Raw genomic sequence first — 15,916 nt, 5'->3', positions numbered from 1 at the left:
TGTGCATGCCAAGGATATGTGTCCTCCTGGGCACAATTATATTGAAACTTTGGCTCTTATAATCCAACGCTGAATTATTTTAAATCTCCTCCATTCAGATTCTCATCTGGTGTGAGACACAGCCCAGTGCTAATAATAAAAGCAGTCAGTCTCAAGACAGTGTGCTCTAACTTTTTTATGATAGTGTATAAAATAATGAAGCTTTTAGCTTCATAACATAAAACATGAAGATTTATTTAAAATAATTGAAAAAATATGCAAAACACTCTTATTATAATAGGAAGCCTGTGACACTAAGGCATCAAGAGACCTGGGAGTTAAATCAGCACCAGCCTCTTTACCAATATGAGTGGAATTTTCAAAAGTGCTTCATTGACTTTGGAGCACAAGTCCCATTGCTCCTAACTCACTTAGGTGCTTTTGAAAATCCCATGCTATGTGCAACTGCATTTAATTGTATTCTTATGTATTTAATTTATTACTTGTTAAGTGTGCTCGGTGCTCTACAAGACACAAAAAGATCTAATGGCTTAAGTATTAATAGATGTACCGTGAACTCCTAGCCTTATTTAAGTCAATGTGAGTTTTGCCATTGACTTAAATGGGGCAAGGATTTCACCTATAATGTTTATTACACAGAGTAGTCCGACTGACAGTCCTGCCCCGTAGTTGTAGGATCAGGGTTCTTAAAGGCAGACACAGGTGTTGTGGGAGGGAATAATATGGAGGGTTTGTAATGTAGATGGGTGATAGGGTTTGCTGTTGTCAGTTACTGATATGAACCTGTATGAAAGAATACTTTCCTAATGTCATGCCATCACCTGCTCTTCACACCTTTTACACCTAATGCGGGACAGTAGCAAAGAGGATGATGATGGTGATTTTATAGTTAAAATTTAAAGTATAAATTTAAGTAACGCAAATGGAGAGAAAGTGGCCTGCTATTTATAATTGTTTTAGCATGTTGTTGTGTACATTTTGTTGGGACCAGTATAAAATTACCTTTGCTCTGCACAATACGGATGTTTTCTCACCCTGATTTGTGTAAAGTATTGAATCCAGAAAAGCTAGCCTGTAAAGCCAAAGCATGCTCATTTACTAATAAACATTATGCAGGGCCAGAAATCAACATGGCATTTTACGTGCTTAGGAGAAAAGCATAGACCCTGCCCCAAAGAGCTTATAGCCTAAAGGAGGCTAGACAAACAGAGAGCAGGACGAAGGACCATTAAACAAAGTACCAGGGATCTGTGAGTCTCTGTTCCTCAGATCAACAGATCCAAGGAACTTGTGTGGAGTGTCTTTCTATAATGCTCCTCTCTGGAGCTCTTCTCCAACCATTGTAGTGGTAGCCAGTAGCTATAGTGGGCTCTATAAGACAATAAGAATTGTAAAGCATGTGTAATGCTGTACTCCTGGATGGGTTGTCTGCAGTGGGAATTGATGTGGGACCTCTGGATCTTAAAGCCTGAGCATCTACTATCTGAGTTAAAAGACCCAACTCTGTTAGCTAAGTCTGTACCAGGCTCATCAACCACCGTATGTGGCCCAGCTATCACTAGAGGGGAACAGAGCCACACATTGAGTAGGGGTTGGTTTCACTTGCAGGAATGAATGTTGCATCAAGCATGTGATTGTTTTTAACCCGGGGTCTTGTGCATGCTACTTAATGTGGCCCCACCAAGTTTCCCTGGCCACACCCATTCTCCTTGGTCGGAAGAACATTTGTGGAGAAGGGAAAACGGGGTGCTACTTGAGGGAGGGAAGCATCTGGCATAGCGGCTTTTCCCCTCCGTGCTTGTGCCATAGCTTTGTTCCCCTCTCCTCCATGCAGCAGGTGTGGGAGATGGGGGAGGAAAAGGGCCTGTTATATTTGTGAGCAAACTTCCATATGGATTATGTCTGGTTTCCTTATTGCACAATGTTTTGGGCATTTCTCTAGATAAGTTTCTGTTTTGATAACTGTGCTTACTTAAACAGGATCCATAATCCCCTTGGCTTGCTGAATTATACATTTATCTTGGTTAAATAAATAACCCATCCAAACACTATTTAAACAAAAGATTTAAATACCCTTTCTATAATCGGACATATTAGCATTTAACAATTAAAGCGGAACCTGCAAGTTAACACCCCACACCCAAATACTTATGAGATACTAGAAGAACCAGCCTGGGCAATGAATTTATCAAAAGAACCTTTTCTGCCCTTGGTTGTGTTGGAGGACACTGAGGGGAACAAACAACCATACAGGCTCCACTGGGAGATACTAGAATATCTCCATTAGGAGATAGTAGAGTGTGCAGGTAATGCCTGTCCAGGGGAGGCAGGAAGGCTGGTCCATCTTATCTAGGGCTAACATCATTCAGTGGCTGGAAGTCAAAGCTAGACAAATTCAGACTGGAAATAAAGGTGTAAATTTTTAACAGTGAAAGTAATTGACCATTGGAACAACTTACCAAGGGTTGTGGTGGATTCTACATCTCTTGACAATTTTAAAATCAAGATTGGATGTTTGTCTAAAGATTTGCTCTGAGAACTAATTTGGAGAAGTTCCTGCTGGATAGAAAGAGTACAGGGAGAGAATGAGACTGCAACAGTCAACATGATATTTTGTGTTAAGATTAAACTTTTGTGCTTGATCACAGGTAATGACATATCTTGGTACTCGTGGGCCTACATTTCCATGCCAACATGGAGGTGGTTCAGTCAGCCCCTTTAGAATTCAGTCATGCAGAAAAATCGTTTCAGAAAGTACCCACCATCCTTTTGGACAGCCTTGTGGAGGAGCCTCAAAAGGGAAATGGTGTCCCCAATCACCTGCTGGAGTCGAGTAAGTAGTCTGCTGTCTGACCATCCTCCAGGCCGGAACATTGGGACAAAGGGTCAAGAACATTGTTACTTTTCAGAGACCCAGTCCTGCTCTTTTTGAAGTCCCATTCTGTGGCATAGCAGCTCTGCCTCCCTCCCGGCCGGGATGTAGAGGGTATGGCCAGGGAAAAGGGGGCGTGCCTGTAATACCACTGTGCTTGGCTGATCCCGAGCTTTTGGAATGACCCTTGGAGCCATAGGCAGCCAGATGCAATTTAATATTGTGCCAGGGGTGAGGCTGGCCTCTGAATCATGGCTCTGTAGAGGTGGCATAAAGATACTTTAACTCCCCTCCCTCGTTCTGCGTCAAGCACAGCTCAGCCAGATAAGAGGATCCAGCCCCATATCTTTGTTCTCTCTCTTGTGCATGGTTATGGTGCTACACACAATATTAAATAAACATAATTAACAATAATGGCATTTAGGTAGCCCAGTCTCCTTCTCTCATGTTTGCTTATCTTTCATTGCAGAGATTTATGCAAAACTTCTGAGAAACAAGGTCATACAGGCTAAGCCTGCCGTACTGCATTATGGAGGTTATGAAATCGAAAAACATCACCAGCAGATCCTGGTAAGTCTTGAAGCTGGGACTAGCTAATACATTGTAAAGGGATAATCCATGTACACTGTGCATACTGCTCAACAATCTTCTGTCCTCCTGGTCAATATGCCCTCCTGCCCTTTGGAGTCCTCGAACAGGATACTTTGCCATAAAGCTAACGGTAGATCCACCCCAAAACTTTCCTGGGTCACTGTGATTGCATTTGGCTGCATATGTGCTCATTAATCAAAGGAAACTTTGAAAATGCCCTCAGTCCTCTTCTAGAGGCAGTTTGATCTGGTGAATGGGGAGCTGGGCTGAGAGTCAGGACACCTGGGTTCAATAGCTGCTTTCTACCCCTTGCCTTTTGAGTCACCTTGGGCAAGTCATGTCTGTTTCTGCTCCCACCCTTTGTCTGTTTTGTCTATTTAGGCTGTAAGTTCTTTGGGGGCAGAGACTGTCTCAGATTATGTGTTTGTTAAGTGTGCAGCACAATCTCAGTTGGGTCCTAATAAGTAAATATTACTCTGACTGCCAAATTTGACAGATAGCATCTTACTTTGCAAGTAGTCCCACTAATTCCAATGAGATTACTTGTGGAATAAGGTACAACTCATCATGCTGAAGGTAATAGGATTTGGTCCTTTATGATTGGGAGATTCTGCATTCAAGACTTAAACAATTTTCTTTTTTAAATCAGCTACTGGTTGTGTTGTATTTTGAAATTCTGAACAAGACTATAAGCTCTCTGGAGCAGGACCACCTTTTTGTTCTGTGTTTGTACAGCACCTAGCACATTGGGCTCCTGGTCCATATCTAAAGTGCTGAGTCACTGTGCTAATTCAAGTGATAATTAATAACATTCAACATTTTTTCTGTCAACATTCAATCTATTATTTCATTGTTTAACAGAGTTCCTTTGTTAAGTACGGTCTCACAAAAATGCAGCTTTCCAATATTCCCAAATGTTCTCATAAAAATAACTTTTTTTTTCTTCTACAGAATCTGGTAAATATTTCTGGCGATGTCATAAATCTTCACATTATACCACCCCAGACAAAATACTTTCAGATCAAATACAACAAAACAGTGAGTGTCAAAAATAACCATCAGTTTGTTCATATTTGATTTTGCACTTGATAACATTGCACACAAACAGAACTACAGGGCCTCCTAGTTTATATTCTGTGTCATTTTATAGCATCGGCTTGTCCCCGGCTTGTCATTTGCAGTTACAGTTGATTTTTGTCCTGATGAGTGGCGATATTACTATGACTGTATCCGAATTCACTGTCAGGTAAGAAGTATCTCAATAAAAGTGTCTCGTTTTGGCTGTAATGTAATAAAAATATTTTACAGGGCATGATAATAAAGCATAGACATTTGTAACAAACATTCATATTACTCCACAGTCCTCTTTAGTGCATCATTGATCTCTCTTTCATTATGCCCAATGTAGACCACCTTACTTTTTGGCCTGCAGTCAATCAAAATAATATTCATTGCAAAATTACATTATTATCCAGAGCCTAGCACAAATCCACAAAATAACATTGACTATTGGGACACTTTGATATAGATGGCTAAATGATAGATGGGTACAGGTGCCCATATTAAGGCACCCAACATTTTTGACCCTAGATTATTCATTGATTCTGAAGACCTCAGAAAAATGTACTAGAGTTGTGGGCCCTCACCCTGGTTCAATAATCCTTTCTTCCACAAGTCAGACTGTATTCGATGCAGCTTTCACAGATGGTATTGTGGTAATGTGTTAGCTGAGCAGACATGGGGGAGCTCCAAACATAGCTTCTAGAGACAGAGAGAAGCTGAGGGGTACTTAGAAAGGAGCAAGGTTTCTACAGTCTCAGTCTATGAAATGCTGGAGGAGGAGTTTCACATGCCTCCTAACTGCTAACTACTGCTCAGAAAGGTTCTGGGGACACTGGATAGGCACCTGATTCCTGAAGTATGATTCTAAATTAGCCTCTCTTTCTATACATAACATTAATGAATTCTGTTAAATCAGTACTTTCCCCCATTTCTTCCAGGGAGATGATACTTTGCTTGTTCCTATCCATGGCTACCCTGCTGTGAATGTTGTAGAATTTCCATCATTTATAAGCTTATCAGATGTTTCACTTGGACAGAGGTGAGTAAAGATGACAGTCAGTTTTTTTTTAAGGCTTGCAAAAATTAAAATATCTATTTTTTTGTTTTTAATCTACTGTCTAAACATAAGACCTTAGAAGTTTTAATTAAGTCACCTACTATACAGATTGCAAAACCACTACACGGGACTTCTTTTCAAAAGTATGTTCATAGAAGACTGAACTCTGCATAAACTAAACATCTATAGAGACATAAGGCCAGAACCTCAGCTACTATCAGTTGACATTGATTCACTTTTGATCTAGCTTTGATTTATCTTTAAAAGTGAAATTCCCCCTATGCAGGGAGCCAGCATAGGTCTATGCTCCACTTAAGATGTATTTTGAGGATCTAGAAATTCACCGTAAGGTCTGGTCTGCATACTGTTTTTGTATCAGTAGAACTATATTGGTTATGGGTGTGATTTTTTTTACTAAAATAGTTACACCCATACAGCACCTAATTATACCAATATAAAAGTGGCATAGACCAGAATATCTTAATCCACTTCTCATACAGGAATACGCTATAGCAGTATAAGCACTTTTATATCAGGATAGCTGCGCTAGTTAAAGGGGTACAACTTTCTAGTGTACATGAGGCCTAAGTGAGTAGAGCATCATTTTCGATATAAAGGTTCTAGAAGTGAAGGTGTGAAACTGTTAGAGTTCACGTAATGACAGATGCACAGTGGTGGTAGCAAATGGCTAAACTCAGCCTCAGAGCTCTTTTTATTCACTTATCCTTCTGATTCTATAAACTCCCTCTCCAAACAATCAAACCCCCCACATAAATGAAATTCCAGCTCCCCAACTGGGCGACATGCTTACCACGAACCCTGAATCTCTCTCTGATCTCAGGTCACCTACACATGCATGTCATGATGTGACTCAGCTTTGCTTATTTGCACCATTCTTATAAGCAAACACAGTGCTGAAATACACAAGAATCCTGATGCTTTCAGAAAACCTCAGTGAACAGTATTCTTTAATAAGTTGTTATCCTACCTGTGCAGAAGAATGGAGCAGGTAGAGCAGAAAATATACAATGTGTAGTCTTTATTTTAAAGGTGAAAGCTATTTGAGATCCCAAATAATGTACAAGATACGGAGACAGACTTAAGGACCACAGGCCTGATTCAAAGCCCTTCAAAGTCAGTGATTGACTTCAGTGATCTTTGGATCAGGCTTCCACATCCTGTCACCCACCATTCTGCATTGGCATGTAGGCACAGATCCTCAAAGGTATTTAGGCACCTAGCTCTGATTGATTTCAGTGACTGTGAGGCACCTAAATACCTTTGAGGATCTGGGCCATAGAGCCCAAAAGGCAGCAGACCTTTGATGGTGGGGGACCAAAGAGGCCATTTGGGCTGCAGTGAGCTATGTGGAGTTATTTCCAGCTCAATACTCTGGTTATGTCTTAGGCTGTGTTGTCTCTAGAGCTCCATGACTATGTAATTACCTTGGTTACAACAATATAATATAATGATCAGATGTTTAAGGCAAAGTGCTCCCCTCTCTTTTAACTCCCAGAGCAGGTTACAGTTAAGACACAGGCTATAACTGAAAATCGCAAAATAAAGGCACTCACTGTTATTCTTTATTTCCCTAACCTTTTAAAAGTATGCTTTCCAAAGAAGCGCTGTGTATAAAATGCATTCCTTGCTAATCAGCAGGACATAATATCAGCCAAATAGTTATTAAAAGCAGGAGTAATCTTGTGTCAAACAAGTTTCTAGATTTGCAGGATGATATCCAGGGTTTCACCAAATCGTGGTCCCAAGTTAGGGACATGAAAATAGATGCACACAAAAAAAGACACAACTTTGGAAAGTGTGAGGGCTTATTTCTCATTTGTATGAAACCCTCTTTACACTGCCAACGCGGGAATGAGAATCAGGCCCTTGCACAGTACTTATTATTGCTCCAAGGCCCAGTCCTGTGTTATGTTTAGGTGCTCACCACTTTGCACGCTTGGTCTTCAAGGACATAACCTTGCAACCCTTTAAGTCAGTGGCAGAACTCCCAGTGACTGCAGTGGGTGCAGAATTAGATCTTAAATGATTCCATTGTTGATTTATGTTAATGAGAACTGGGCAACAAATTCACATTAGTTATTTTCAATTGTTAGGGATTTTAAAGAAACACAGATAAACAAAATTTGCCCCAAAATTTAGATTGGGTAAAAAGTAAGCTTTAACAAAACCAAAGACTAATAGAAATGTTTGTATTAATTTTTTTAAAATTCCAATGGAAATGGCCTTTTTAAAAGTGAACACTTCCCTCAGTATTTTCAACTTCAGCTTTGCATCATTGTGCTGGTGCATAAGACGTGAGAAGCGAATGTGAAACTAGAGATCAATTGTTGCATCTATGTTCAGTGTCCAAGCTGAGGGAAGTAGAATAAATATTGAAAAGCAATAAATATTGAAAATATTTCAGCTTCAATGTATTATTTATAGAGGAAAAGAATCTTTGTTCATCTCTGATTTTTATCCTGACAGTGTCCTTTTAAAAAACCAGATGAATAAAAAGCTGAACCAGCCCTAAGTGTCTTAGGCTACATCTACACTACAGGGGGGAGTCGATTTAAGATACGCAAATTCAGCTACGTGAATAGCGTAGCTGAATTCGACGTATCGCAGCCGACTTACCCCGCTGTGAGGACGGCGGCAAAATCGACCTCTGCGGCTTCCTGTCGACAGCGCTTAATCCCACCTCCACTGGTGGAGTAAGAGCGTCGATTCGGGGATCGATTGTCGCGTCCCGACAGGACGCGATAAATCGATCCCCGAGAGGTCGATTTCTACCCGCCGATTCAGGCGGGTAGTGTAGACCTAGCCCTAGAGCTATCCCCTGGTTAACAATTGTCCAAAACAATGGGATTGGGGATAGGCGGGGCTACTTGCCAACAGCAATTCCTGTTCTCCAATTGATACAAGAGAAAAAGCATTGTTTAGTTCTGAACTAAACCATGTTTTTTCCACAGATTGAAACGAGGCCTCTTGTCTGACATGACTGTGGACCCTCTAACATGATTTTCCTTTTTCAGCCGGTACTTTAACAGGTGACCTGTTCTGTTGTAGTGAACTGCAACCAACGTGTTGTAGCAGTTCTGAGTTTGTTCCCAGTAATTCATTTCCAGCAGGTCTTTAGTTAGAGACAGGTCATATTTCCAGCAGTGCAAAATATGTAACAACACTACCTGGTTCTTGTTACTGATTCCAGCTGCGATTCCAGCTCAGAGGCAAGAGTAGGTAGGAGAATAGCATTCACTGATTCTGTCCTATGTAGATTTTTACACCACACTCATCCCCATAGTATCTGAGTGCTTTCCAATAAACCATTGTGCAACATACCTAACATATTTCATGTGTGGTTTGTTCTGCTCCCATGATGGCTGCAGCCTAGGGCTGATTTCTGTTTGTATAGCCAGTGTGGGTCTAAATTTGAATGTTAGTCTTTACTAAATGGTACAGTTTGTAAAACATACAGGTCATAGCACACAGGAATAATTAATCTCTTAAAATTAAATTAGATAAATTTAAATGTATGCATAGGAGAAACTAAGTATAGGAGATAGAGAGCAACACAGCAATTAAGACAATTATTTTACTCTCATTTTCTAATCTGAAGGTGTTCTAAAATGACATAATTGTTGTGTAACTGTGGAAAATGATTATGTTTTTAAAATTAGGTAGTCCATCTCCATGCCTCCTATATCTTGCAATGCATGCTCTAGATGGAGAAAAAGTCATTTTCCAAATGTGAGCCTGTAGTCACTGATTATAATTATTTCTAATTCTTTCACAAGTCTTCCTTTCTTCTTTTGCAGCAAGGAGTATATTATCCCTTTGCAGTGCAGCTGTCCAATAGAGTTTGAGTTCCATATCGATTACATTCAGCCTCACAAAGCCTTTACCACTCAGCCAACCTCAGGTAGACCACATCTGTTTAAAGCTCTAAAGATCCAAATAATTGTTTGCTGAGTCCTATTATTTATGACTGTGTGCTCAGTGCTGTTCAGAAATGCACGTTAGGAGATACAGTCCCTGCCCCCAAAAGTTTGCAGTTAAACTGTGCATTTGAAACATAGCCCCACACATGCATATAGAAAAACAAACATGCAACTTCGTTGGAAGGTCAAACTGTTATGCAGCTAGTATATATCTTTCCTTTGTAGCATAAGTCCTCTTTGGTGATGTAGACCCAAGTCTCTTTGGGTGATGTAGACATGGATGGGATCTGGAAGGTTTGTCTAAAGCAAGTTTTCGGAGGAGTTAATAGCCACTATTTTGGTGTAACACAGCTAATTCCAACAGATAATTAGCTCATCCTGCTCAAGAAATCTAGCCACTAATGAAGACCAGGGGCGCAACTCTGCACATGGCATTTGATATTATTGATGATGCAGAGAAAGAGAGAGAAACTAACAAAAAGGCAGCCATGCTGGTCTTTGCTTCATTAAAAATATCAGAAAAACCTAATAAGATTATTAATATTCCAGGGTCAGTAACAAATCTAGTGATCTGCTTATGATATATGACTGCATCATGTAATCTGTATATGATATACGGCTGCATCATGGCAGTGTAATTTAGAGCCACTTCAGCTCCCCTTTGTACTTCTACAGCCGTATAAAAGGGGCCTACCATAACGGAGAATCAGGCACTATGGGTTTTACAGGAGACAGGTGCTGAGCACACAGCATTTGGATGTCATTTAGTCACACATTTTCATGTATCTGCATATGCAGAAGAGGCGGACCATTCTGAGTCGGACATAGATACCATACACTCAACTGCTTTTTTTTCTGTAGTGTGAAGTTACATATACAGCGGTGCCTAAAGATGCAGATAGGCACCTATTGGGATTTCCAAAAGCATGTACACAGGTTAGGTGCCCAACTCCCATTGAAAATCAATGGGACTTAGGTGCCTAACTCACGTAGGTGCCTTTGTAAATCCCACTGGGCATCCATGTGCATCTTTAGGTAGCTAAAGATCTTCGTAAATCTGGCCCTCAGTGCCTAAGTTGTTCTGAAAATGGGACTTAGATTCCTAAGTCACTTAGGTACTTTTGAAAAATATACCCATCTCCCGTTATACTGTGATATGAATGACATCCTATATCTTGTTAAATATTCAATTTAATAAAACTCATCAATGGAAACAATAGGAAGGAGATACTACTTAACTCCTTCAAGTTAGATCATCTGAATCACAGTGTAGTGTCACAGCTACTTTTTGCACACTCTTTCAATTAGGCATGTAGGAAAGTTAGAGCTTCTCTTCTCTAAATGATCTACATGATGCTCCAACAAAAGAGCATTCTCTTCTTTACTTAGTTATCCACTTGTTTGTTACATCTTTTTCCAGTAGAGGAAAGCATCATGTCAGACAAATGGGTATTGGAAATGTAACAGATGGTCTGGATTTGTTCCCAGCCGTGCTGTGTAGAATAAATTCCAGGAGAATTAAACTATTCTCCATTCCTAGAACTAGATCCAAAATATTCATTAGTTACAATATGACAGCAACAAAGTCTTGCTTTCCCAAATCCAAAGGGACAGATTTAGTATCCTCAGCTTCTCTGTCCTTGCAAATGGAAAAAATGATAGTAAGAGCTAAGTGGGTAGAGGCACAGACTCTGAAAATTTTCATCTTCTTGTAATAACATTAGCTCTCATAGAACAATAAAGGGAAACATCTTGCAAATTTAGGGACAGACTTTGATATCCTTGCTCATATTGAGTGGCACCTTACTCCTCTTAGGGTATGTCTACACTACCCACCGGATCGGCAGACAGCAATCGATCCAGCGGGGATCGATTTATCACATCTAGTCTAGACATGCTAAATCGACTCCCGAGCGCTCTCCCGTCGACTCCTGTACTCCAGCGCTGCGAGAGGCGCAGGCAGAGTCGATGGGGGAGCGGTAGCAATCGACTCACTGTAGTGAAGACACCATGGTAAGTCGATCTAAGTACGTCGACTTCAGCTACGTTATTCACGTAGCTGAAGTTGCATAACTTAGATCAACATCCCCCCCCCAGTGTAGACCAGGGCTTAATTTACCTAATTACTCTTCAACATAAAGCTTCATTCCACCACAAAATTAGGTCATGTTAGAACACTCCTTGTGGAGTCATGTTAGTTAACATGATGTTAAGCATGGTATAAATGGGACTACCCTGTTTAAACATGGTGTCAGATGGACATGCTTAACTCTCTGTTTCCAATAGGGCTTACCCATGAGCATTTTAAGTATGAAGGTCTCTGTATACACTAACTGGTAAATCATGTTTAACATTTTAATTTTAACATGGCTCCCCAAGGTCATGTTCTAACATGACCTAATTTCCCAGTGAAGAGCAGCCCTAAGGGTAATATAATCTGATCTTTATTCCTGACATGATATTAACTGTGAAACGGTTTTAAAATTTACTTGATTTAGATGGATTTTCATTCTTACCTTCAGATGAAACTAATACTAGGATTCTAGCACATGTGTGGATTAAATTGGGAAACCCAGAAACCCTGGTCACTCTTAAAAATGTAGACCATGGTCCATTTCAGCACATTTTATTGGGCTTACTCAGAAGTAGAGTGCTCCCATGATTTCAGTGTAAATGGAATGTATTTTGTTCCCATGTACAGGAATAATTCCAGCCAGTGGGAAAGTGGATGTGGTTGTTAAATATGCACCATTTGAATATGGAACAGCACAGATGAAAATGCAATTGTGGATTGCACAGTTTAACTCTAAACCCTATGTATGTGTATTCACAGGAACATCAATGCCCCATGGGGGTTTCATGTATGTGTGATTGATTTATCTTTGAATATTTTTGCCCATTTCTGTTTTAAAAATACCTTAATGAAACAAGATTTCATGCTATTTTGCCATGTCACTTAGATTGTGTTATTCAAATACGCCAAATATCTTGATTACACACCATTCTGCTTAAAGTGCAACTAGACTGCATTAAGTGAAACTTTAATGAACAGCATTCCACCACATATTGTTCCACCGATTGAGATGCAATCAGCACTCTAATCACCAAGGCCTTCAGAAGCAAGGGGGCAATAAGATATTTTGGAACATCTCTCATCCTTCCTGGGAACTGTGACATAGCAGGATTAGGAAGTTACGTGCCCATCATTGTAATTTGAGAGACACCATCACAATCTTCTTGTATATCTAGAAGGCACAGACAGGCATGTGGTGGGCTCCTACGCAACTCTCAGAATACTGATTAAAGTTGTGTCTTTTCTTCTGAAATCTAGAAAGGAAGAATTTAAAACACATAAAACTCTCTCAGAGAAGAAAACAGTGTCAGTAGGAAAGCAAGTGATCCGGAGAAAAGACCATTTAAAGCATCCACAATCCAGCCAAATTCAGAAAGTAAAGGTACAGAGAACTACTACCAAAAGTACCTCCAGGGGCTGATACTATTCCTTATACCTAAACATCACACACACAATTTATTTCTTCCTATTAATTTTTATCCCACAGGAGATTGAATACCAAAACCTGCGATTCCCAGCAGATTTGTCAAATCCCTATGCTGTGGCAACGGTTTTGATTCAAGAGCCTGGCAAATTAAAGATTAAACACTTGAAAGAAGGTAACGTAATGAAACAATCCAGAATAAAATAAATTTGAGGGGCCTTATCTTGCTTTTTAATTTTTAACAGAACTCCATGATGATTTCAGGTGGAGAGCTTGGCTTCAAAACGGATGGCATAATATGACCCTAGTTTCTGAAGAAAGTGTCACCTTAACCTTACTTTTGATTAATAAGCTCAATTATTGCAACGGTCAGGTTTTCCCATCAAAAATGTATTTTCATTTTACACAGAATTCTGGTTTGAGAGTGGTAGAATAATTATCTGCTCTTGTCCACAGTCCTGTACCAAGGTAATGAAGGTGCAAAAACAAGACAGATGAAGGAAGCTGTATTTGAACTAAAAGTCAAACAAGATATTCAGGAAGAAGAAGCAAATCAACTTAAGTGGTGAGTGTTAATTATTCATTTTTATAACGGACAGCAGCAGTAAGATTTGTTTAAATATGCTTTCTCTGAATGAAGCAAGAAAAGTTTATTCATGCTTAAAACCACCATTTCTGATCATGGTAGATTAATTTAACAAATAAATTGCTTTTATTCTATTCACATTCTTTTTCCTGAGAGGAATCTGATAAGTAGTTAGTAGTAGTAGGCAATAAGCACAAGGATATTATTTTGACTGCCATTCAGAAAGAAAGCTGCTGAACACATCCAGATTCCACTCTCATTTGCCGTCATCCTGCACCAATAAAGTCAATGGGAGCTTTGCTATTAACTTCACTGAGTATAGAATCAAGCTCACACCGAGTTAAATTAAGTCAGTGGAGTTACACCTGTGTTTAAAAAAGGCCCCAGTTCAGCAAAGCATTTAAACACATGCTTAACTTTAAACACATGAGTAGTCCCGTTTAAATTAAAGGATTAGTTGGATAGAAGCCTTAGAAATAGGACTATTAGGTCCATTATCTTTTAAATAAAGCAAACAGCATGTTGCATGAAGGATTTTTCTCATCTCTACTGTAAATCCAGGCAAGTTCATACAGGTAAAGATCCAATTTCTATGAAATTTAAGAGAGAGATTATCGAAGAACGACAGCAGGAAGAAGAGCAATACAAGGTTAGCCTTCACTGTTTGTTCTGCATTTTTTAAATCAGATTTATAATTTTGGACTAAATAAAATTGACTAATGAACTAATACCCTGTTTGTGATGGCTGCTGGCTTTATTAAACAGGTTGATACATACCAGTGTTCGTGATGCTAATTCCCTCACATATTATTCCCAACCCTTATTATTGTTATTACTATTTATATAATGCCTTGCATGTGCATGGCTCTGCACAGAACATATGAAAGACTTGGCCTTACAGCCTATGAGCCCTCAGCCCACCCCTGTAAACACTCTCAGATGAGAATAACGTTATTCACATGGCTATCAATGGGACTCCTCATTATTCACATATGTGTTTGCAGGCTCATGCCCTAACATCAGACACAACTATGTGAATGAAAACAAAGGAGGAACAGGAAGTAAAATGAGGCATACAGTAATAGAAAATAATGATGCTTCATTAGCTGCATGTTCATCTTTTGGATTTCACTCTTCTTTTATATGTATTTGTTTAATGTTTAATACATTCAAAAGTTTTATTTAAGCTAATTTAGGGAAACATAGTTGAGCATGAGATTATGAGAAGATGGCCCTGGAATGGAGGGGAATAAAGGATTTAGCTGTGTGCAGGAGATGGGACAGTAGGGAAGAGGCATTGGGATGGGGGAAGAGAACAGGAGAGAGAGGGAGAGATCAGAAATGCGGATCTGGAAGACAAACCCAGGTGGCATAATGAAACAAAGTAGGGAGCGAGGAGCAACTCAAAAGGCACCATTAAATCAAATGGCAAAGGAAGTTACTCATACGACAATGAGGAATTTAAGACAGGACAAGGTAACCAAATGGCAGCAATGGAAAAGTCAAACATCAGTAACCTGGCGAAAAGTGGCACCGTTAATTAAAAGGCACAAATCAACATTCAGTCCAATAGCATGAATGGCTTTTACAGCATGGTGAAGTTAAGAGATGTCAGCACAAACTACTAATTGAACAGTGATGTGAAAGATTTCTATAGGAAGAGTACCGTTAAAAGCAGTGGCAGATGAAATGCAGAGTGGGAGGTTACAGAAGGGGGGAAAACTGCAGCCAATATGCAGAAGGACAATGAAGGAGCTCCCTGGTCCAGTGCTGCTGAGGGTTGGAAGTTGTCACTGTGTTGGTTTAGTAGCCCATCTAGAGGCTGGTCTCTGCTGCACAGAAAAGTGGGTCCTTTGTTCTTACTGGGCCATGGGAGAAGGCAGTGGGCCCAACTCACTTCCTTGATACCTGACCATGCTGGGGGTCTGGAGACCCCAACCCTAATGCAGAAATGGGACCTAGACTCATAGACTCATAGACTTTAAGATCAGAAGGGACCATCATGATCATCTAGTCTGACCTCCCACATGATGCAGGCCACAAAGCCGTCCCAACCCTTTCCCTTGACTCTGCTGTTGAAGTCCCCAAATCCTGTGGTTTAGAGACTTCAAGTAGCAGAGAATCCTCCAGCTAGCGACCCCTGCCCCATGCTGCGGAGGAAGGCGAAAAACCTCCAGGGCCTCTGCCAATCTACCCTGGAGGAAAATTCCTTCCTGACCCCAAATATGGCGATCAGTAGAACCCCGAGCATGTAGGCAAGACTCTCCAGCCAGACCCTCATTGGCCATTGATACTATTTACTAGCGATGG

At 40.1% G+C, this 15,916-nt stretch overlaps 1 protein-coding gene across 1 annotated transcript in view; it reads left to right on the top strand.

Annotated features, from left to right (window-relative positions):
* The window catches only part of CFAP221 (cilia and flagella associated protein 221), a 34,508-nt gene that overhangs the window by 695 nt on the left and 17,897 nt on the right, over positions 1 to 15,916 (top strand). Inside the window, exons 2-12 of the mRNA XM_034786547.1 lie at positions 2,649 to 2,833; positions 3,342 to 3,442; positions 4,415 to 4,501; positions 4,614 to 4,709; positions 5,464 to 5,564; positions 9,401 to 9,504; positions 12,225 to 12,384; positions 12,855 to 12,978; positions 13,084 to 13,195; positions 13,477 to 13,585; positions 14,168 to 14,255. Of these exons, the coding sequence (XP_034642438.1) occupies positions 2,695 to 2,833; positions 3,342 to 3,442; positions 4,415 to 4,501; positions 4,614 to 4,709; positions 5,464 to 5,564; positions 9,401 to 9,504; positions 12,225 to 12,384; positions 12,855 to 12,978; positions 13,084 to 13,195; positions 13,477 to 13,585; positions 14,168 to 14,255 (1,221 nt within the window). The 5' untranslated portion in view covers positions 2,649 to 2,694. The remainder of the gene's footprint in view (positions 1 to 2,648; positions 2,834 to 3,341; positions 3,443 to 4,414; positions 4,502 to 4,613; positions 4,710 to 5,463; positions 5,565 to 9,400; positions 9,505 to 12,224; positions 12,385 to 12,854; positions 12,979 to 13,083; positions 13,196 to 13,476; positions 13,586 to 14,167; positions 14,256 to 15,916) is intronic.

This window comes from Trachemys scripta, chromosome 11 (genome assembly GCF_013100865.1).
Source record: "Trachemys scripta elegans isolate TJP31775 chromosome 11, CAS_Tse_1.0, whole genome shotgun sequence".
In the NCBI taxonomy this organism is placed as follows: Eukaryota; Metazoa; Chordata; order Testudines; family Emydidae; genus Trachemys; species Trachemys scripta.
The sequence above is the reverse complement of the archived record's forward strand: the minus strand, read 5'-3'. Positions and strand labels throughout refer to the sequence as shown.